Consider the following 25102-nt stretch of genomic DNA (forward strand, 5'->3'; position numbering starts at 1 on the left):
TCTGGTTGAGCTGATGCTCCCACAGGCGAAGTTTGCATTTGAATGCCTTCACGAAGGCGAGGAGGTTAGGTACCAAGACATCTTTACCCTGCAGATGGATGTTCAGCTCATTTAGATGTCTAGTAATGTCCACCAGGAACCCGAGGTCACACACCCATGCGGGATCCTCAAACTGAAGGACAGGATTGCCCTTCTCCCGCAGGAAAGACGCCAGCTCATCCCTCAGGCTGAAGACTCTCTCCAACATCTTTCCTCGGCTGAGCCAACGGACCTCGCAGAAGTAGATCAGGTCGCCGAACTCTGCCTCAGCGTCAGCCAGGAGATCGCGGAACTGTCTGTGGTTGAGAGCACGGGCGCAAACAAAGTTCACCGCCCTGACGACGACAGTCATGACCTCCGTAATGGTCACAGACTTGGCACACAGAGCCTCCTGGTGCACCAGACAGTGAAAGCGCTTCACATCCTGCTGGTGTCCAAGGCTGCGCAGGTACTTCACAAGAAGTGCCGCAAAGCCTTTCTTGTCCCCGACCATGGCAGGCGCTCCGTCGGTCGTGATGCCGCACATGCGAGTGAGGTCGAGGTCGGCCTCCTTCAGCCAGTCTGTGACTGCCTTGCACACGTCGGCGCCAGTGGTGGTACCGCTGAGTGGGATGAGTCGGATGAACTCCTCAAAGATGACGAAGTTGTCCCTGCCGCCGTGGAAGAAGATGGCAAGCTGAGCCGTGTCCTTGATGTCAGTCGACTCGTCCAAGGCGATGGAGAAGAAGCAAGCGGACTGACACATGTCCTTCAGGGTGCCCCGGACATCGGCGGCCATCTCCTCTATGCGGCGGGTCAAGCTCCTGGCAGACAGGCTGATGGCCGCAAACTCTCTCGACTTGTCAGGACACGCGTCCTCAACCACGGCCATCATGCACTCCTTGAGGAATTCACCTTCGGTAAACGGTTTGAGGTTGGTGGCCACAAGGTGTGCAACACGGTAGCTGGCCCTAGTGTTGCTCTGAGCAGCCGCTTGCATCGAAGAGACGCTCCTCTTCATGAAGGCACTCTGCTTCTCCAGCTGGGCACTCAGACGCCCGAATCTGCCTTCTTCTTGTCGTCAGGCAACGCAGCTTGCTTGGGGTGCACCGAAGTGAAGTGACGCTTCACGTTGCACACCTTCATGACGGCGACGGTCTCGTGGCAGATGATACACAAAGCCTTTCCCTTGCGCTCGACGAAGAAGAACGCTTCCCATTCCTTTTTGAAGGAGCGGTTCTCGTCTAACAGCTTCCTCTTCTTCATAGTGAGGGTACCTTCAGTCATCTGAAACAACAACGAAAAAATATTTCAGACCAAGTTAAGTGGACGAGAAGCGAAAATAATTAACCTCCGCCATCTTCGAAGATGGATGGAGATTACTGTTTTCACCCCTTTCTGTTTGTTACTTATGAAATCTAAAGATTTCCTTCAGGGTGCCTTCGAAATCTAAAGATTTCGTAAGTATATTGATGACTTCCGTCATCTGTTTGTGTGTTTGCTTGTGTGTGTGTTTGTTTGTTTGTTTGTTTGTAGGCACGATAACTCGAGAACGGAAGAAGCTACCAATGTCAAATTACACCACGTGATTCAGGAGGGTGATGGCTAGTGCTGATTCAATTTTGGTCAAAATCAGTCAAAGGTCAAGGTCACAGTGAGGTCAAACATTCGATTTTTGATGGTTTGGGACAGAATAATCGTAGAAACTTCTGGTTTGCATCGCTACCTTCTCCAGAGACAGCTTTTATTAGACAAGGTCAGAGGTCAAGTTGACGATTTCGTAAGTACCAGTCTATGACTGCTTGTTTGTTTGTTTGTTTGTTTGTGAACGGTATTACGGAAAAACTCCTCGACGGATTTCGACTAAACTTGGTGGGGGGTTAGGTATGGTCCAAGGATCATGCCATTAAATTTTGGACTTGGTCCCCCCCCCAAAAATAATTGTTCGAGAAAAGAAATTTTTTTTTTTTTTGCATTTCTACATGTTTTCAGTAATTTCCTACCCCCCCCCAAAAAAAAATAGAGAATTTTTTTTTGCATTTCTACATGTTTTAAGTGATTTCCAACCCCCCCAAAAGAATTGTTACCCCCCCACCCCAAGAAAAAAATTGTTAGAGAATTTTTTTTGCATTTCTACATGTTTTGATTGATTTCCAACCCCCCCCCCGCAAAAAAAATTGTTAGTCCCCCACAAAAAATATAGAATTTTTTTTTTGCATTTCTACATGTTTTAAGTGATTTCCAACCCCCCCCCAAATAAAATTTAGAGAAAAAAAATATTTTGCAACTTTTTTTTCAACAAAATTTCGATTTTTTTTTTTTTGCATTTTTACATGTTTTAAGTGATTTCCAACCCCCCCCCCCAAAAAAAATGGAGAAAAGAACTATAACTCTGTCAGCACTGTTGACATCATATTTAATGAATAACATATAAGATTCACTTGAGTGACCCAGCAGTATTGGCGGCGGAGGTTTTGCACTCTCCCGAGTGCTCCCCCTCTAGTTTATTGTGACGTACAGAGACTGTGATATATGTGGAAGAATCATATGTCCACATATGTTAAATCTGCCGTCGGTTCAGAAAAATGTTTCGCGGGCCGCACCTAATGGAAATCCGGACAAGGCGCCGCGGGCCGCACGGGAGGAGCTCGCGGGCTGCATTTGGCCCGTGGGCCGCTGGTTGCCGACCACGGGTATATGTATATATTCACACTAATTGTGTGCATGTGTGAAAACCGCAGCCCATTGCAAAAACTCGCTGGATGGCCAGTGGTACAGTTTTGATGACAGCAGTGTGGAACCCGTCCCTGAGGAGAGTGTGTGCACTCGCTCAGCCTACATTCTCTTCTACCAGCGTCGTAGCTCCATTCCAACATGGTCTGCAAGCAGTTCACTTGCTGGTGAGCTTGCCAGAAAAGTTTTACGAGTTGATTGTTACATGAAAGCTTTACAAAAAAAACTTGGATTTTTCTTCAAACTGGCGTATTTTTTTGAACCTTTAGAATCAACACATTTGATGGAAGAAGTTTGTGTTTTCTTTATTGCATGTTCTGTAGGCTCCACTTGTTCCTTCTTGTCAGAGCACTGGGTGAATCGCATTCCAGGATTTGAGCGCCGGCCGAGCCTCACGTCGAAGGCTTCCACCAATGGCACATCCTTGCCATCACCTCATGACTCTCCCATTGCCTCTCAGGATCCACTTCCACCCAATGATGAGGATGGTAAGAAAGCAAAATCGATTGATATCCCTGCTGCTCATTTTTTTTTCACGTTTTCCTGGCAGAAAATAGTGTCACCTTGACAGTAGCAGTTGGAATGGAACGTAATGCTTGGACTTGCGATAGCTACTGCATCTACACCGGGATAAGCCCAAAGATGAACAGCTTACGGCTTTTCTTAACAAACCCGCACTGAGCGGACACCACAACCCTGTGGTCTCACAGGGCTAATTCTGTGCCTTTTAAGAAATAAAATTACAATGATTTATCGGCACATAAAGAGAAGAGACACCTTACTCTGGCTATCCCTATTATCACAAATCTCCCATCTTCATTCTGGGGAATAACCTTCAGTGACACCTTACGTTAATCAAACACTTAATACCTTGTAAGAAGTTTTAAAACGGAACACAAATGCCAACGCCATCTAAGCCCTTCATTTAACTATTTTCCTTGTCCGTCTTCCCCTCTCCTCCTCACAATCATAACAATAGTTACACAAGCAAACTATTTCATGACAATTAATGTGGACAGAAATGCCAGTAACAGCATAACTGCAGACAGAGAAGGTTATAGATGGATTGAGAGAAAGGTCAGTGAAAATGCAAAAGGTCCTACCTAGTATGTATGGGAAACAACAGTAGTTGGCGATTAATCACCCCCTTAACAAACTGGTGGAAATGGCAAGATTGGATGGACTCGTGGAGACAGTTTCGTGGATGATGTAAAAAGGGGGACAAATGAGTGAAGGTGAGCATTTCATAAGCACTCATCCGGCAACCCATAGCAAGGTATGGGTTGCTGGATGAGTGCTTATGAAGTAGCAGGGTTGGTGAGAGATAAAATAGATAAAAGGAGGGATTGGGAAAGACCAGATGAGAGGTGATAGTGGACTGAAAGGCCACTAGCATTTTTAGTGGTGGGAGAGTAGCATTCCTGCACTTTTGCATCTTGTCAAATGACCAGTTAACCACAGGACCCCTGTATAGCACTGCCTACATACAGGATGGAAAGATGGGATGTGGCTTTGTAACAGCCAACAAAGGGGGGGCCATGCTTCATGGCACTTGAGTTAACGTTTGTACATTGTTATGAGCTGATGATGTCCAAGGAAGGACTTAGTTCTGTGAATAATTCACAAGTGTGATGTTAATTGATATTTTTTTTACCTCAATGGAGTCAGGACATGTACTGGAGGATTAGAGAGCAGAAATTGTAACTCCATTATTTAAGAAAGGATCCAGAGAGGAATTGAGGAACTTTCGACCTGTCAATTCAACTTTAATTGTGGGGAAGATGTCTCTCACCAGCCATGGCACTTCTGCAAAGGAATTCTGTTACTCCATAGGTCTGATTCAATTTATGAACATTACCACCTTGATTTCTCCCAAGCACAACCAATTCATATAAATTAACCAATTGCTTCAGAAACAGCTATGAGGACAAAGGAGGATGCTGCTGAGGTTAAAAGTTGAAACCTCCACCACGGGGCCACACAACATGGGCCTGGGTGTGAGTTTGGTCAGTGCACCCGCGAATCCCGTGCAAAAAACACACACACACACACACACACACAAACACAAACACACACACACACACACACACACACACACACACACACACACACACACACACACACACACACACACACACACACACACACACGAAGAGTGCTTTACAAATCCAAAGCTACCCATTTATACGACGTCCATGTGTGCTGTCTATGTACCTCTTTGTACTGAGAGCAAACTGAACTCCGGATCGGGGCACAAACTATGTGCGTAATACCACTATACTGTACGGCTCTCGTCAAGTGGCTTAAGCACTCAAGCAAGCACTCCAACAAAATGGTTGACAAGGAGTGGCTGGCTTGGCAAGCGATAGAAAGCTCATTGTTGAAATATGGAGTGAAATATGAAAATGTTAAGAAACCGGCGATGTTTATTTCGTTTTTGTGGGTATGTCCCATTATTGGTTATTTCGTCCACGTGATCTGATCCTCAAACAGCAATTATATTTTCATTATCTACTTTAAATAGTCCGTGAGAGTAGATCGTGGAACATCGCATCATATATTTATAATGCATGAAATCGCTTCAAGCTCCTAACTTGAAAATTATAGCACTTACAAAAGTGATGCATCCAGTGATTCATCGGTATGAAGATCAAGCATTCGATGATGTGAGTGAGGAAAGTGGGGAAAAAAACAAAAACTTTTGAGCGCTTTATCGATAAGAAACCTTTCCGGCCTTTTCCAAGTCAAGGTATTGTTAGGCAGGCCGAAAAATGGTGAATTAAGACCCCAGCGAGGGAGAGCAGGCTGACCGAGGATGAGCCTTGACAAATGATAATTAAATAAGACCGTTAATTATCTTCAAAAGAGGTGTTTTAATTAACCTAAACACCCAATTTTCATTCTTGCACTTCCTTGGAGTTTTTTATTTTAATTTTAATTATAATTATTTATATACAATGTCAAGGCTCGTATAAGAGCTAACACACAGAACGTACAACAAAGGGAGCAGGAGACTGGTGGGATGGGAGAGGGAAGGACAAAACAGTGGGGAACAGAGACATGAGATATATGGAAGGGAGCAGGATAGGGTGGGGAACACAGGGTAAACAAGATGGACACTATAGGGACTTTCAGGAAGGAAAGCAGGGAATTTGAAGGAGGTGGGTTTGGGGTGGATTAATGGGGGCAGAAAAGATTGTGGTTTTGGATGGGGGAAGATGAGAGATGGTGGTGAACTGCTATTTTGAAGACCTGGAGGGAAGAGTGGGATTGATGAGTGTGTGGGAGTTTGTTCTTAAGGCAGGAAAAAAGAGGAATGAAAGAATGAAGATGAGCAGTGATTCTAGATTTTCGTAGTTTTACCAGAAGGGGTTTGCTGGCGGACTTTGAGCGCCCTGCGGAAATATGGGGGGGACAGATAGCAGACAGAGCAGAGGGGAGGGGGGAGAGGAGACGGAAGAAGACAGAGACCACCAACCTGCCTGTGGTGAGAGAGTGAGAGACCCAAAGACAGCCTCGTCGTGGGAGATACCAATTATCTTAAATGCCTTGGTTTACACAGCTTGAAGTCGAGAAAGGTGAGAGGCAGGAGCACCAGCTCAGAGGGGAGTTCCCTTGGTATGTGTGCAAAGCAGATAGCAGCCAGGCAGCTATAGGTAATGCTGACAGGGTTTTCGGTTGTATTCGTTGTAAGAAAAATTATAAATCAAAAGAGGTAGTGTTAACACTGTATCGGAATTTGGTGAGGATTCCTTTCGAATATTGTGTAGAATTTTGGTCACCATCTGAGGAAGGACGTCGTTGCCATCGGGAGGGTCCAGCATAGGTCTACTATATTGAGGGGTGCACACAATATTGTTATTGATTTCCGCCCGCCGACGTGCGGACAGCCGCTTTTAGCCGAATCGCGGCAGTATGCCCACCGGACGAGGAATCCAGTCGCAGCCTTCCGGATCAAACGCCGGAATCCAGTTACGGGTGTGTTTTTCAGCACACCACAGCCTTGTCAGTACACTACCCGCACGCTACAGGGTCCAATCGCCAAACTGTCAATTTCCCGAATTATTCGTGCGAGAAGGCTACCGAGAGGTTGTACCTCAACGGGAGCTGCTTGGAAACGAGCCACGTACGCAGCTCGCTCCGTTCTGCGGATACCGAGCGGTGTATTTATCGCGCAGCCCTGTTGGACCCGATCACTTTATCGGCTATTAAAAAGCCAGCTATTATTCCGAACTTAATGATGGCAGTTCAATTAAGGAAAGGGACGCAACGACCTGGTACATTGAGACAGACACATTTATTTCCACACACAAGAGCAAGCAATGAAGAAACATACAAGCAGTATTCAAGGAATGAATGGGGGGATGGGACAGCACACTAGCCGAAAGACTGCAGCCGTATCTATTTATTATTCACATGCACTTATATGGGTTTACTTATAGACGGCGCCACAAACACACACACACACACACACACACACACACACACACACACACACACACACACACACACACACACAAACACCCAGAAAGATATAAAAAAGAAAAACATGACCGTGTGGTGAGCTCCCCGAGCTCGTGTCCTCCACGATCCGGCTTCACACACGATCCAAGGTGGCTCCATCACGACCACCGACCCAGCCAGAGCGCCTTCGGTCCGGAGCGCCACCTCGCTCATGATCTCTCGATCCGCCTCAGCTCAGAAAAGCCCTCTCGCGCTCTCGTTCCGCCTCAGCTCACAAAGCTCCCTCTCCTTCTCGCGATTCTCCTCAGCACAAGCTCCCTCTCCTTCTCGCGATTCTCCTCAGCAAATTCTCCCTCTCCTTCTCGCGATTCTCCTCAGCACAAGCTCCCCGCGCTCGCGTTCCGCCTCTTTATCACCAAGCCCCGCCCCCTTTCACCTCCCGCCCTTACTTCCAGCACACGTGGGAAACTTCTCGAAGGAAGCGTTTTCCCGCCAAATCGGGGACGCTCCCTCGCCGCTGTATTTTTATTTTTCCACTCGCAGGGTGGAGTCTCTCGTGTTGGCTGCGGAGACACCATTTGTTCGGGGGAAGGGGGGGGAAGGGTCGTCTGCCTGCTTTCGTGGTTGTTGTGGTTGGTGGTTGAGGCTGAGGTGGCGTGGTTGTTGTGGTTGATGGTTGAGGTGATCATGGTTGGTGGTTGAGGTGATCGTGGTTGTTGTGGTTGGTGGTTGAGGCTGAGGTGGCATGGTTGTTGTGGTTGGTGGTTGAGGCTGAGGTGGCATGGTTGTTGTGGTTGGTGGTTGAGGTGATCATGGTTGTTGTGGTTGGTGGTTGAGGTGATCGTGGTTGTTGTGGTTGGTGGCGCTTTGTGGTGCTAGTAATGGTGGTTGGTCCAAAATAAAGATAGTAAAAGAAAAACGGCTTACTCAAAGATCACAGCCCTGTCACACAAATAAATCCCTTAGACATCGGTGGGGAAATCTATCTGAACACAGACTTATTGACATAACTGATCTAAGGACCTATATGGTGCTCTGTGAATTTCCACAACCGTAACAATATATTTTTATTTTATTTGGTTTTCCAATGAGTACCAGCAAAAATGGTTTGGTACTCAAGAAAAAAAAATGTCAGCTTTGAGTGTGCTCATCTGCTTTCCCAAGCACCTCTCAGCTTGGTATGTATCTTACTCCTCTGTCATCGCTCTTTGAGAACATCCTTTCCAGACGAGACACTCACAAACTGCTCTTTGTTCTTTCCGGATGATACTGAACCCCCTCTTCTTCCTCCTTACTCAAGTGTTCTCCTTCAATCTATCCTTTTTTAAACCTTATATGTTATAAACCTACAATATATCTTGTAAATTAAAATGTTATCATTTATAGACTTAATTTTGAAGTCACAGAATATCAATTATCAGAATTATCAATTACGGAACAATGTTACCTCCACCAGTTGAGAAAACCTCCTCTTTTCTTCCTCTTCGCTCACGTGTTCTCCTTCGATCCTTCTTTTTTAATCTTGTAAGTTATAATATAAGTTATAAATTACAATGTTATTATTTATAAACTTAATTTTATGCACTTAAATTTTGAAATCACAGGAGAGTATATCAAGTTATCAGAATTATCATGGAAGAATCCTACGTACACTCGCTGAGAAAACCTTCCACCAAAAGCCTCTGTTGTGCTAGTATGCTTTTGAGCTGTCGGAGCATCTTTGAAGTACGCGTTTAGTGTTTTTTACCGTGCATGAATACCTGAGTACCAGTTATGTGAACTGAATATATTGATTCCAGAGCGAGTCTAAGCGATGAGGAGAAGCTGATGGAGACAGGACTTTTTACATTAGAAAGGAGGCTATTATGAGGGGATCTCTTCGAAATGTTTAAGATAATCAAGAGTGTCGATAAAATAAGAGCAGAATGGTTTTTCAGCAGAGTTAGCATGGATAAAGGACCGGGGCCATAGCCTGATAGTAAGGATGAGGAGAGTTAGGACAGCTGTAAGGCAGAGGTCTTTCACTCAGAGTAGTTAATGTATGGATTGGTGTCCCTGGAAAGGTAGTGGCGGCATTAACAGTAGATATGTTTAAATTTAAATGAGACAAGTCTGAAGACGACGATGGTTCACGAGCGGTATTTGACGATGTAGATTGTTTCAGAAGTCAAGGATGAGACAATGTGATAATGTTTGACCAAGTTATAAAAATGATCAACATGATGTGGTATGAGTAACAGGTTATTAGCTGCAAAATGTTGAAAACCCAGTTTCGTTCAACAACTTAAAAAATTTGACCTTTGCATAATCTTAAAAGGTCACAAAACAATGTTGTGGACATTAAAATAAGGAAACAGGATACGTGCTATAGCTTATTGGAGTTAGTTCGTCGAAGAAGGTCGAAAACCCGGTTCGATTCCCACAACTTTGAAAATTTGACCTTTGTGAACTTTAAAGGTCAAAGGTCAAGGATTATGCTCTTTGGTGCAAAACCTCCTCTGGAACATTCCATGAACAATATAACATCATATAGGCTATATGGCATTTCGCACTCCTCGGATTATCCTTACTTTGATGAAATCAGCGTAAAAACAAACTTGAAGGGGGCACCATGGGCAAGGTGTTCGAGATAGAGCAAAATGGTTTCAAGACTTTAGGTGAGGAATGACCTCAAGATTATGCATAAAAAATATTGTCATCCTAGCTCTCAAAGTGCGGTCGTATGATTTTTATGTCAAAATTCGAAATTTTGTAAGTTCGTGACCTTGTGACCTTGACCTTGAGATGAAAATGAAAAATTGAGCTCCCTGGGGCTATGCAGGTGCCATTGGGCTAACCAAACACCGATACCCCTGCCAGATTCGACAAACCCCTCAGAGAAGATGGATTTTTATGTCAAAATCACAATTTTTTTAAGTTCGTGACCTTGTGACCTTGACCTTGGGACAAAAATGAAAAATCGAGCTCTGTGGGGCAGGTGCCATTGGGCTAACCAAATACCGAAACCCTGCCAGATTCGACAAACCCCTCGGAGAAGATAAGATGGATTTTTATGTCAAAATCACAATTTTTTAAGTTAGTGACCTTGTGACCTTGACCTTGGGACGAAAATGAAAAATCGAGCTCTGTGGGGCAGGTGCCATTGGGCTAACCAAATACCGAAACCCCTGCCAGATTCGACAAACCCCCTAGGAGAAGATGCAAATTGAAATTGGCTACCCCCTAAAAACACAATTCGCAATTTTCTAAGTTTGTGACCTTGTGGCCTTGACCTTGGGACTAAAATGAAAAATCGAGCTCTGTGGGATTATGCAGGTGCCATTGGGCTAACCAAATACCGAAACCCCTGCCAGATTCGACAAACCCCTTGGAGAAGATGGATTTTTATGTCAAAATCACAATTTTTTAAGTTCGTGACCTTGTGACCTTGACCTTGGGACGAAAATGAAAAATTGAGCTCTGTGGGGCAGGTGCCATTGGGCTAACCAAATACCGAAACCCCTGCCAGATTCGACAAACCCCTCGGAGAAGATAAGATGGATTTTTATGTCAAAATCACAATTTTTTAAGTTAGTGACCTTGTGACCTTGACCTTGGGACGAAAATGAAAAATCGAGCTCTGTGGGGCAGGTGCCATTGGGCTAACCAAATACCGAAACCCCTGCCAGATTCGACAAACCCCCTAGGAGAAGATGCAAATTGAAATTGGCTACCCCCTAAAAACACAATTCGCAATTTTCTAAGTTTGTGACCTTGTGGCCTTGACCTTGGGACTAAAATGAAAAATCGAGCTCTGTGGGATTATGCAGGTGCCATTGGGCTAACCAAATACCGAAACCCCTGCCAGATTCGACAAACCCCTTGGAGAAGATGGATTTTTATGTCAAAATCACAATTTTTTAAGTTCGTGACCTTGTGACCTTGACCTTGGGACGAAAATGAAAAATTGAGCTCTGTGGGGCAGGTGCCATTGGGCTAACCAAATACCGAAACCCCTGCCAGATTCGACAAACCCCCTAGGAAAAGATGCAAATTGAAATCGGCTACCCCCTAAAAACACAATTCGCAATTTTCTAAGTTTGTGACCTTGTGGCCTTGACCTTGGAACGAAAATGAAAAATCGAGCTCTGTGGGACTATACAGGTGCCATTGGGCTAACCAAATCCCGAAACCCCTGCCAGATTCGACAAACCCCTCAGAGAAGATGGATTTTTATGTCAAAATTTGCAATTTTCTAAGTTTGTGACCTTGTGACCTTGACCTTGGGACTAAAATGAAAAATCGAGCTCTGTGGGATTATGCAGGTGCCATTGGGCTAACCAAATACCGAAACCCCTGCCAGATTCGACAAACCCCTTGGAGAAGATGGATTTTTATGTCAAAATCACAATTTTTTAAGTTCGTGACCTTGTGACCTTGACCTTGGGACGAAAATGAAAAATTGAGCTCTGTGGGGCAGGTGCCATTGGGCTAACCAAATACCGAAACCCCTGCCAGATTCGACAAACCCCTCGGAGAAGATAAGATGGATTTTTATGTCAAAATCACAATTTTTTAAGTTAGTGACCTTGTGACCTTGACCTTGGGACGAAAATGAAAAATCGAGCTCTGTGGGGCAGGTGAGTAGGGAAAGAATACTGGTTCTGGCTCACTTTTCCCCATGTAAATGAATGGGGGATTTTCAGCCATGAAATTTTTCTTTTTTTTCCCCTAAAAAATAAATCCCCTTTTTAGCCCAAGGTATATTTATTTGTCTCCCCTTTTAACCTGGAGCCTGGTGTTGGCTTAGTGGTTAGGGTGGCGGCTTGGGATCCCAGGGTCCTGAGTTCAAATCCCGTTGGCTGCTGAATTAACACCAGGGGGTTGACTCAGCCTGCCATCCTTCCGAGGTCGGCGAAATGAGTGCCAGTGTACTGGTCCCGGTGTATGCCCCGGTTAGAATAGGTGTACCGTATCCCTGTGTGTCGTAAGAGGCGACCAGGGTTGGTGTCAGGAAGGGCATCCGGCCATAAAACATTGCCTCAAGAAAAAGCCAAACCCCTGCACAGCAGGGAAAAATGGCTGTAAAAACGGTCATTTTTTTATTTCCCCTTTAACCTAGGGGCTCTCTATTCAAATAGCCCATACAACAAGATAAAGATTTGTTAAAGGTGATTCTAAAGAAATATCTGAAACGCCTAAGCCCCGGGACACTCTTTATCAAATAACCAATGCATATTGTTTAGCTCACTCATTGAACCTATAAACATTTGTTCATTCTCAAATTCCTTCAATAGTTTAATTTTCTTTGCACAATAATCCCCATCTAAAATATTGAAAAACAAAACATTTGAATCTTTATATTTTTTAAGATACCCCTTTTGTGCCATTACGAAATGATAAACTTCTCTTAATGATCTCATCTGACCACCTCCTGAGTTGCATATCATTTTGATATTGTAGTAAATTATTTTTCCATTGTTCAATTGATAACCATCAAATTTTTCAGTCCATTCAAACATATTTATTATTTTCTTTACATCCTCTAACTTATTGGTTTTTAAATTGATTCGCATATTTGTTTTATTTACCTTTGTTTTAGATATTTTTTCAATAAGACTTATTTGATATTTTTCACATTCATTATGTTTTCCATTTATATACCAAGACTGAGATTTTCTCCACTCTTTAGTTTGACTAATACTTGGTTCGACCATTTATATATTGTGAAAAACGCGGCGGAAGCCCTTAAAAACCCTAACCCATCTTCCCATCGTTAAAACTTGTGTCCATATGGAACACAATCTATTCTATTCACTCTATCATACAATACCCATATGGAACACAATCTATTTTATACACTCTATCATACAATATCCATATGGAACACAATCTATTCCATTATCTAAAATAAATCTCTTATCATCAAAGGCTCCTAATGCCTTTTTATTTACTTCTTCACTATATATCTTATGTTTATAACTTCTTATTGTATTCATTTTCCTATATTCTTCTTTCTTATTCATCAAACAATTATAATAATTTCTAAAAGTTATTGATTTCTTTATTACATATTTCTTTATTCCCTTTAACCTTTTATCAATCTGATCACCATACTTATAAGCATATGCCTTTGCTCTCAATCCAATAAACTCACTCATTACTTTTCCACCCAACTCATCCTTAAACTTACCAATAACCTTTTCATTCTTTTTTGAAAATAACTCACTCTTCTTACTAAAATTACTTGTATCATATACTCCAATGTTTTTCTTCATATCCTTATAAACATCGTCAGTTTTTATATCTAGAATAAAACTATCGGTGTCCATATACAACAATGAAGCATTTTCACCATACTCTTTCTTTAAATCATTATACAAATAATCATACATCAATATCTTTGATAAATCAAGAACTGCTGTTCCAATATAAATTGGTTTATCCATGACAATACTTTCCTTTTTCATATGAATAGCAGAAAAGTTCTCTGAAAAAACCTCTTCTCTCTCAAAACTTGGTTTATTTATCAATCTAGAAGCTTCTTTCCAAGATGTTGCAAATCTAATGTTTTGCCTGTTTCTAACATTCTCCATTGTCTTTCCAAAGACAGCATTATTCATCAATTTATAGAATTCTCCTTCAATTTTTACTTTTGTATTTGTTCTCATATCTGTATTGAATTTAATATACTTTTTCATCCAAGGACTTTGTTTAAATTTTAAAACTCTATGAATTTTAGCTACTCTCAACCCAGCAGATAAATATTGTCTCAAGTTCCTTTGATGCAAAACATATCCCTCTTTATCATAGAATGTTGTTAATAACTTTTCTGTTGATTTGCCTTTAATATTAAAACTTTTATGATAATCACTGAACCATTCTTTCTTTGGGGTTTCTTTCTCACATGCAAAAGGAAGGTCTTTATGCTTATTATGAAGATCACTCGGGTACTTCAAATCAACTTCAAAATAATAACCTTCTTCTTTGCCATTCAATTTCTCTTGAGAAGAAATAACAATATTCATCAAAGCCTTTTCATAATCCTTTTCTTCCACCCACTCTAATTTACCATAAGGCAGAGATTGAGACATTGCCCATCCATACAAATTATTAGCATCAAAGTACATCAAATAATTACTATCTTTTTCACTCTCATAATTTGGAAGATATTTATTATTTGCTTTAGCATATCTTTTTGAACATACTTGTGATATTCCACCTCTCTTAGACTTCTCAATCATCAAAAGCATATCTACATCACTGACTAAATCTATATCTTGTTTTGTCATTTTCAACATTGCACTCCAAGCTAAACCAGGAGCTGTGAAATAGTGGGCAGGATCTAATCCATAACAATTTTTATTATGACAGAGTGATCTAAAAGCTTCAAACACATCAGCTAACAATAAAACATCTGTTTTTAGATACAAATCATGATATTCTCCAAGGTTCTTTATCTTAAATAATTTCCAAATTTCTTGTGCGTGTTTATATTCCTTATCACTTATCTCTTCTTCATAAAGGTTATTATAGAAACTTTCTTTTGAAGGAAGTTGTGTTTCTTTAAATCTCATAAATGAATCCATATAACCATAAGGATAAATTCCCTTACTTGTAAGAATTTTCTCTTTACTTTGAATTTCATTCCTTGTTTCAATTTCCTCTCTAGTTAGAATTCCCTCTTTAATCAGAATTTCATCTATAATCAGAATTTCCTCTTTAGTTAGAATTTCATTCTTTGTTCGAATTTTCTGTATAATTAGAATTTCATCTTCAGTAAGAATTTCTTCATTCATTTCCTCATTAATTAGAATTTCCTCTTTACTTTGAATTCTCTCTTTAATCTGAATTTCCTCTTTAGTTAGAATTTCCTCTTTTGGAAAGAATGAACTAAGATTTGGAAAAGAGCCCGTGGAGCTTAGATTTGATGCGAGGTTGGCTAGTGGTGTTCCCATAAACTTGTAAGAATCAAGAAACCTTATACGAGTTATAGGTTTTGTGAATATCATTTTTGTAAATGAAATATACTTTTGACTTGTGTTTGTTATGGCAGAAATATTCCCTGGTGTTTTTGAAAGTTCATTTATAAATAGATGTGTGTCATAGTTGGCGCTGTTGTGAAGAAAGACTGGAATAAAAGAAGGTAATTTATAATTAAGATTACAACAGGAATGAGCGGGACCTCTATATTTACCAGTAAGATGACAATGATCCCTAACTTTAGACTCCTCAATTTCCTCCTCACAAATATGACAGATATTGTTCTTTCTAAATTCTAATTTTTCTTCTATGGTTAATTTCATCGGTTCATTTGTTTCTTTCATTAATTTACTTAGTCTTATACAATCCTTTTCTAATCGTTTTACAAACTCTTGTGAAGCATTTTTTCCACTATACTGTTCAAGTTTATTATACTTTTCTCCAACAGATGATTTGATATAATAACAGAAACCACAAGGAATATGTTTTTGATATTTATTTGTATATGGTTCTTTTGGATTAGGAGAAGCAGTATTTATCTTTTTAAGGATACATTCAAAATCAGCGTATATCACAAATGGGTGCATGATAGATTTATTATAATCTTCAAAAGAAATCTTTTCACCAGGTTTAGGCATTGTAATTACAGCTGATTTATGATTACTACAATATTTTGAATGTTGTTCTAATCGTTCTTTTGTATGAAATGAATTAAGACATCGCTTACAAGGATATATTTTGTTTGCTGTTCTGAATACCTGAGAAGAGATTAATCTTGATAAATTATTGATGTATGTGTAATGTGAATTATTTCCAACACTAAAATATAAAAGATCAATGTGTGTTTCTTCATTTTTATAGTTGTTTGAAATTTTTAATATTTGAACTTTGTTTGTATCCGTTAATCCATATACATTAATAGAAAGATTATTCTTTTTCTCAAATTTAGGAATATCTGTTAGTGGCATTGGGAAATTAAAATCTTTAATGTCCAAGGTATTCTCATATTTCATATATTGTTTTACTCTTTCTGAATTACATTTTGGTGGATGTAAGTGAGCAAGAACAGACCAGAGAAAACATTTATTATCATTATTCTTAATATTAACAACTGCCTTCTTTCGTTTTATTTCTTTTGGTAATTCAATATAAGAAGAAGCTTTAAGAGGGTTTGATTTTTAGAATGTGTACATCTAAAAAGATGATTTTTTTAATATTGAATCCACTTCCTACCACTGTATTATCAACATCCTCCTCTTGTCTTGATAGTTCTTCATAAACCCCACTATTCAAAAAATCTTGAAATGATGTTATAAAATGAAGATCTGTCCTCATATAAGGAGTTTGTTCTTCATCTTGTCTTTTCATATTCATTTTCACTCCCATATAAAACTTTAAAGTTTTCATTTCTTTTAATGTTTTTTTAATAAATTTTTCAACATCAGGTTTCACTATTTCAATTGATTCAATTATTGATGATGGACCGGGTTCTCCAAATTGAAAAATCCTTATTTTTATATGCCCTTTAAATGCCCCATCAGTGTTTTCAATATAATAGTCTCCCTTTACTTTAAACTCATTTTTCTTGTGTTTTTGTGATTGAAGATGCCTATTATAACTACTCTTCAAAACATCCTTTGAGCAGGTATCACAATGTTTTCTTTCCAACTCAAGAGGGGATATTTTGTGAAATAGATTAAATGTGTGTTTGTTGGTTCGGAGGTGTTTTCTATAATGTTTATATTCGTGATTACAAACATCGCAGTATGTTGTATTCACCATATTTATATAATAAAACTTTGCTTAAACTAAAAATTTCTTGATGAAAATTTCGTTTATTTTACAGGTGAATCTGTGCTTAAACTAAAATTTTCTTGATGAAAATTTCGTTTATTTTACAGGTGAATCTGTGCTTAAACTAAAATTTTCTTGGTGAAAATTTCGTTTATTTTACAGGTGAATCTGTGCTTAAACTAAAATTTTCTTGATGAAAATTTCGTTTATTTTACAGGTGAATCTGTGCTTAAACTAAAATTTTCTTGATGAAAATTTCGTTTATTTTACAGGTGAATCTGTGCTTAAAACCATTTTATCCTCCAACTTTTTCACTTAATAAATACAATGTTTCAAGACACAAAAGACAAGTTTCAATCAATCTCTTCATTTGTTAAAGATGCTGAGAAATATGTCAAGGATGTAAAATTGAACAAAGATAAATATAACAACTATTGGATAAAAACAATTATGGTGGATATGATGAGTTCTTCAATTTACTTCAGTGGAAGGGCTTTTAGTATACCTGGAAGAACATCAATTAAGGTATCTCTAACAAAAGTTTCTCCTCTCCTTCTGGCAATATATTCAAAACTAGAAAAAGCAATGAAACAAGAAAAGGTATCAAAAAATAAAAACCTTATGGATGAAGCTTTAGAAAGAAAAGATAAGACCATCTGTAATATGCAAGGAGAAATTTGTATTTTTTTCAACAACCCTAAAGATATAAATCCTGATGAAATAAAGGATGTTAATATATCAGGTGAAATGACATTTCGTTCAATTGTAGTTAAGGATCATTTTAAAATTACCTTTAATATAAAAAATGTAGCAGTTGAATCTGTTAATGAAAAAATGTATATCGATATCGATGGTAATGTTTTTTCTACTAATTAAATGAGCCAATATTCAACTGAAGATTTTGAAGATTATGAGAGTGATTATGATACCGAGAGTTTGCATTCAAACGATAGTTATGACACCGAGAGTTTGTGTTCAAATGATAGTTATGAAAGTATAGATGATTCTGAAAGTATCGAAGATGATATCGAAGATGAATTTCAGTTTAAGTAAAGTTTTACTTTATAAATATGAATAGTTTACTCGATTTTGAGCCTCTTGAATTCCATGATTCTCCATATGACAAATTTGAGAATTGTCCTGCGTGTGAAAGACGGGGATTAAACACAGAGTCAAAAGCCTATAAACAATGTATATTCTGTGATTATCTTCTAATTAATGATAATCAAAAATATAAAAAGGAAAATAATTCTTTTAGATTTACACCAAAAATGAATTACTTTACAAGATTGATTCGAGAAATGAATGTAAAGAACGAGGGTGAGAACACACCTTTCCTTACAAGGGAAGAAACTGAACGTATTAGAGAAATGTTCAAAGGATTGTTGTTATATCTTATTCATGGATGTGATTTTCAGGGAAATATCAACACAAGATATTGCATAAATAAAATAATGGATTATCTTGAAATTAAACCTGAACTTAGGATAAAATATAGAATTTCGAAAAAAGCCAAGAATAAATTAAATAACCTGTTTTCCAAATATATAAATGAATGATTTTTTACCTATTTGGGAAAATAAGATAAAATTTGACAACCATAAAAATCTCCCAAATTCATTAAGATGCCTCATAGTTGGTTCAAGTGGATGTGGAAAAACCTGCTTACTTTTAAAGATGCTCCTCACTCCCAACTTTTTAGATTATGATAATTTAATAATTTTCACAAAGTCGAGTTTTCAACCAGAGTATCAACTACTCTCACAAGGTTTTAATGCTGGTCTTCAAAAAGAAGATATAATCGGTTTATTTAAACTTCAAAAAACCTAAATGATTTTAACATTGAAGATATAATACAACTATTTTGTGATACACAGAGATGTAAAAAGAAATCAAAACCGATAACTTGTATTCTGAGTGATAATACGGATGATATACCGTCTCCCCAAGATTTGGATAAATCCAAAAAGAACCTCGTTATCTTTGATGATTGTGTTAATGAGAGAAACCAAACGGTAATGGACAGCTACTACACAAGAGGGAGACATTCTTCTTGTAATTGTATTTATCTTAGTCAATCGTACTTTCAGCTTCCTCGTCGTTCCATCAGAAACAATGCTAATACTTTTATTTTATTCAAGTTAAATTCAATAGATATAAACAATTTTTGGAGAGACAATTGTTCTACATTATGTAGTAAAAAGGAATTTGGGGATTACATGAAACACACGACTGAAAAATATAAATATATTGTTGTGAAACAAGATGAGATATTAAATGATATTTTTCAATAAATAAATGGATGCAAAAGAAAGAGCAAGAAGATTTAGGGAACATCAAGAGTTGGTTTCAAAAGTTGTAAAACAGCAGGAAGACATAAAGAAGAAACGCAGACAGAAACTAACGGGCGAAGAAGCATTTGAAAGAAAACAAGAGAAATTTTTTAAACCACTTTTAAAAACTTCCCAAGGAAAAATGAAAGATGTTTCCACATTTCCCACGGTAGAATATACTCCTAAAAAACTTCAAATGTTAAAAGATTTCAGTCAAATGACGGAGGAAGAATTAGAGCATTTAGGAGAATTAGAATATGATGATGAAGGTTTATTTCAACAACTGGAAGAGATTAATCGACCCCCTGATTATATTGTGAATGCTCTTCAAAACAATGAATATTCAGCGGATTCAAAAACCAAAGCAGGACTCATTCCAACAGAACAATCAGCAATATTTCATCTTGTTCAAGAAAAGGTATTGATATTTAATGATGAATTAAGGTTCTTGGGTTCTGCTCAACCCCCTGTTAAACTAACTCCAAGATTAATGTTTCTTCTCACAAAAGATGGAAGACAAGGTTCAACTGTGAGGGATGAATCAAAGTATATTGATAAACCATTGGATATGGAAAATAATGATGATAGAGTATATATTGATCTGCTGAACACTCTAAATTATAAGGTTATTCTTTCTGGTAAAAGTAGGAAGAATGAGAAGGAGAAACACATTATTCAGGCTTTAAGTATCCTTGGTTCAGGTGTTAGTTTTCTTCCAAATGACCCATCGCAATTAGTTAATAGACTGTTATTGTTGTTAGGCAGTAAGAAGGCTGGAAATAACAATTGTTTTAATGAAGCATCAGCCATTTTAGACCAGTTGATGAACATGAAAATAATTAATAAATATCAATATAAAGACATTTTATCTCATATTAAATAAGATGAGAAGCACAATCCTTAGTTTCAATTTCACAACAAGCGACCACACATCTTCATTCCCATACCCACTACAACTTGACACAACAAAAGAATATGAGGCATCTTTATTGTCCATGGAAACTTATAATACCTTATTTAATATAACCGAGAAAAATGACAAGTTTAGTTATAATCCAGGAAGTGGATACAAAACGATAACAGTCTCACCCGGAGCATATGAGATTTCTCAAATATCTTCCGAAATTGCTCGTCTTATGAAAGAACAGGGTGATGAACCAAAAAATATTGTTATAAACATTCAAAAACATACTTCAAAATCAACGATTAAAGTTAAAAATAACTACAAGGTTGATTTCACAATTGATAATTCATTTAGAGAGTTATTGGGTTTCTCCTCAAAAAGATTGAAACTAATGGGACGTTTTACAGTGATAATGTCATTCAAATATCCTCAGGAATAAATTCGGTGTTAATTCACTGTGATTTGATTGATGGTGCTTATAATGATGGGAAAAAAACAAATACAATATTTTCATTCAGCGCATACTCAACCCCAATTGGTTATAAATTCAATATGGAACCCAAAAATTTGGTTTATCTACCTGTGTCAGGAAAAACCATACACAGAGTAAATTTTAGGATAACCGACCAAGATAATCGTGTGATTTCTTTTAATGGAGAAGTTATATCCATCAGAATTCACCTACGTGAAGTTTTCCAATAAATAAATACGATGGTTATTTTGAGGAAACACGAGTTGGGAAAATATAAAATAATTACAGGGGATGGGATGTTCCTTTCCCCATACTACAAGGGTGAAGGTATGTATCTTGGTAGAGGATACTATAAACCTAAGAGACAAAGGGGTGTTGGACATCAATTTAGAGGAGATGGGATAATTGATACTCTCATGGGTATTGGTTCAACTATTCTTAAACATAAAGATCTAATTGGTTCAACTGCTTCTGCTGTGGGAAATGTAGCAGGTGCCGTAAAGAGTATAAAAGATGCTCAGAAGGAATCTCATAAATTACAAGCAATAAAAGAAATTAAGAAAGGCAAAACTCAGTTGTCCCCCAAGAACGACAGAAAATAATTCAAATACTTGGATCAGGGTTTCAAAAGTTTTAACATCTTTTTTTCCTAAATAAATACAAGTATGGAAGCAATTGATAGTATCTATGATTTGGATGATACTATTATTATCTCAAACTCCACTAAAAAAGAAGATTACTTCAAGGTAAATGCAATAACTGGAACAGACTGGAATACGAATGGTACAAAAAGTTTTGAAATAAATAATCAACAAACCTATTTGAATCTCTCCGAAAGTTTCTTGTTGTGTAAATTTAAATTCACTAAGGCTGGGAATAACACAAACGCTACACTTGTAAATGATTTCTTCTGGAAAATGTTTGATAGTGTGCGTTTGTATATTGGAACACAAGAAGTTGAAGCGGTTGATTATGTCTCTGCTGTATCTGAAATGATAAAATTTACACTCTATACATTCAGTGATAGAATGGGAAAGGGGTCTGTCGAAGGTTTTATTCCTGATATGTCAACGGGAACAAACACAGACCCTGGGTATACTCAAAGGAAAGGAATGTATAATGATGATACAAAAGCAGAAAATAGTTTTACTGTGGCAGTTCCTCTTAAAGGTATATTTGGATTTTGTGATCATGATAAAGTTCTGTATGGCCTTAAAATTAGATTTCAACTACAAAGGAATGATAATGAAAATCGATTGCTTTTTGGTGTTGGTAGTGCTTTTGGTGATCAGAATAAATTTGTAATTGAGGAAATGAGTTGGTATATCAGTGAATATACTCCTAATCTTAAAACAGAAGAGATGTTGAATCGAAGACTTAACTCAAAGAAACCACTCAGTGTATCATACCTCAAAAGAAGATGTCAACACGTTAAACTCAATCAAACAACTTACACGTGGAATTTGGGTGTTCTGGAAGGAAAGCCACGATATCTGTGGATCATTTTTAAAAAGCCAGATGGTGATACTGCGACTGATAAGAATAATGCATTGAGTGATAATGCTAAGGTGAAACAACTTCGCGTTTCTCTAGATGGAACATTTTACCCACGAGATAGATTGGAAATTAATTGGGAAAAAATGATTTTGCTGAAGCATACAAGTCTTACCAAAAGGTGTGTGAAAGTAATGGAAATAAAGAACCTATTTTGGATATGACAGCATTTAAAAGTTTGTATACAATCTATGCGTTTGACCTGAGCGCTCAAAAGGAAACTATAAAGTCTAATCGAGTGGATACTTCCCTATACATTGAAAGAGGAGAGAGTGAAGAAGTTGATACATATTGTTTGCTTTTGGAAGAAACAGAATTGCAGATTAATACAGATAATGGTGTGATGATTAGTCTCACATAATTTTTTGTTAAATAAATGAGTGGCAAAGTACCAACTGGGGTATATGTTAATCAAATCAATCTTCATAAACTATCATCTTGTGTTCAAAATCAAAAGCCTTGTACGATTAACGTTAATACAATTCAGAGAAAAGGAGCAGTAAGAATTGATGTTTTTCTCACAAGAGAACAGGTTAAAATCTTGAATGACACTGGCTCACTTAAAATTAAAATGACAAAACCAATGTTGAAAAAATATTCAATAAGAGAGACGAGTGGAGGATTTCTCCCATTTCTAATTCCTTTATTTGCTGGTTTAAGTGCGGTTGGAGCATTGACGGGTGGTATTTCAACAGCGGTGAAAACTGCCAACGAAAGGAAGGCTCAACTCCAGGCTCAAAAAGAATTGGAAAGACATAACAAAGAGTTGGAGAAACAAATTAGTGGAAGTGGTGTAATTGTAGATTTTGCTGAAAAACTTGAAGGTCTGCCTGATAAAGCGAGATTGTTAGTTGGAGATATGCTTTCTTCTATAGCACAAGCAGGTGTAAAATTAACGAAAAGAGGTAATGGATTATATCTTTCTAATAAATAAATGAGCATTGATGAGTGGTTGAAAAAATTTGGAAAGAATACAACATCAAATTTACAACTTGTCAAATATTGTAAGAAATTAAAAATTCATAATGTGGTTATTTGTATGAGAGATGAATTAACAAATGTGCCGAAACATACAAAGAATATTATTATGAACTTAGAAGATAATAATGGGAACGGTTCTCATTGGGTTTGTATTTTTAATAGTCAAGACAAATATTATTTTGATAGTTTTGGTCTTCCACCACCTGTTGAAGTCATAAAATTCTTACAGAATGGTGTTTATCAAACATTTCAAGTCCAAGAATTAAATTCCAAGTGTTGTGGCCAATTATGCCTATATGTGTTATTTCAACTCAACAAAAATAAAAAATTTTATGATATTATTTTTAATCTAATATAAATGACTTATGTTGGTAAAGATGGTTCTATCTTTGGTTTATCTCAAGAACTGGATATTGATTTATCAAATTATTACACAAAGGCACAGGCTGAACGACATAAATATAATATAACCAAAAATATTAACATGAAAAATGCTTATAAATTAAAAAATTATCCAAGCCCGACTGACGCGAATGACTTGGTGAGATTAAGCGATTTATCACAATATATATCCTTAAATAAAACGGCTGTGTATTCCAAAGATACAGAAGTGTTGATATTATCTCCAGGTCATACAGAATTCACAGTTCGAATTAAAATAAATTTTTATAAAGAAGGGCGTATCGTTTGTATGAGAATAGAACAATGGGGATATGATATGAATGACTTAGGGTATAATTGGTCATTTAAAATTAACCTCGAAGACCTGGAACAATTAAATCAGTCTCGTAAGGAAGAATATTATCCACTTGGTATCGAGAATGAGTTTTGTGGGGCTACGATTAGTAAACAACAAATAAAAGAATTTAATAAGGGTAAATATAATAATGGTTTTGCCCTTGTTTATCTCATGAAAACAGAAAAAACAGGATTATATATAATAAGTAAGGAAATACAAAATGATTTAACTATGGGAAGATGGGGAGGTGTTTCGTGCCATAATATTATTCTAACATATATTTCTAATACATAAATGACAGCAAGAAGGCTTCAAGAAAATTATCATTTCTGTGTCCAAGCATACCTTCAAGAAAAGGGTATTCGGTATTTTAATAAATATGTTCTACAACATAAGAATGAGGTATTTTCAATAAAAGATTGGCATTATGCTGATGTTGATAAACCGACAACTTTAGATTTAATTAGAATGTTAAATAATGAAAAAATTATAAAGTTAAGAAAAGGTAAGGCTCTTTTAGAAATTCAAAAGAAATTTTATTGGTTTCCTGTTGTAAAAAATTATTTTGGATACAGGAATAACAAGAAATCCTGATGAATATATGTATAATATTCTATGGGGTGTAAGCGATTCAAGGATAGTAAGGGATGAGGAAGGAGTTGAAGAAGAGAGGGAAGAGGAGGAAAAGGAGAAGAGGGAGAAGAAAGAGAAGGAGGAAAAAGAGAAGAGAGAGAAGGAGGAGAGGGAGAAGAGAGAGAGGGAGGAAAGAGAGAAGAGAGAGAGGGAGGAGAGAGAGAAGAGAGAGAGGGAGGAGAGGGAGAAGAAAGAGAAGGAGAGGGAGGAGAGGGAGAAGAAAGAGAAGGAGGAAAAAGAGAAGAGAGAGAAGGAGGAGAGGGAGGAAAGAGCGAGACAAAATAAATATCAAAATATGGAAACCAGTGAGATTAAAAAAAGATTAAGGGTATTACAGAAAATAACTCAACCCACCGAGGAGGAAAAGAAAGAATTGACAAGTCTATTTGCAATACTTTCGGCAAGACTATTGGCATCGACAAGATATGGATTTTAATTCAAGTTTTTCATTTTTTTTTTTCTTAAATAAATGGAGGAGAGAGTGAAGGCATTTCTAAGGATTCTTTATGTTTTAA

General features: G+C 37.7%; 1 protein-coding gene across 2 annotated transcripts in view; it reads left to right on the plus strand.

Annotated features, from left to right (window-relative positions):
* The window catches only part of LOC147012126 (uncharacterized), a 146445-nt gene that overhangs the window by 106014 nt on the left and 15329 nt on the right, over positions 1-25102 (plus strand). Inside the window, exons 14-15 of one of the 2 annotated variants that reach the window (XM_085858460.1) lie at positions 2760-2918; positions 3099-3239. In XM_085858460.1, coding sequence (XP_085714586.1) covers positions 2760-2918; positions 3099-3239 — 300 coding nt within the window. Of the gene's footprint in view, positions 1-2759; positions 2919-3074; positions 3240-25102 lie in introns of both variants that reach the window. The other variant, XM_085858459.1, reaches the window with a different exon arrangement.

The sequence above is a fragment of the Eptatretus burgeri genome, chromosome 15 (assembly GCF_056783735.1).
Source record: "Eptatretus burgeri isolate ZD-2024b chromosome 15, Ebu_testis_v1, whole genome shotgun sequence".
NCBI classification, from domain to species: domain Eukaryota; kingdom Metazoa; phylum Chordata; class Myxini; order Myxiniformes; family Myxinidae; genus Eptatretus; species Eptatretus burgeri.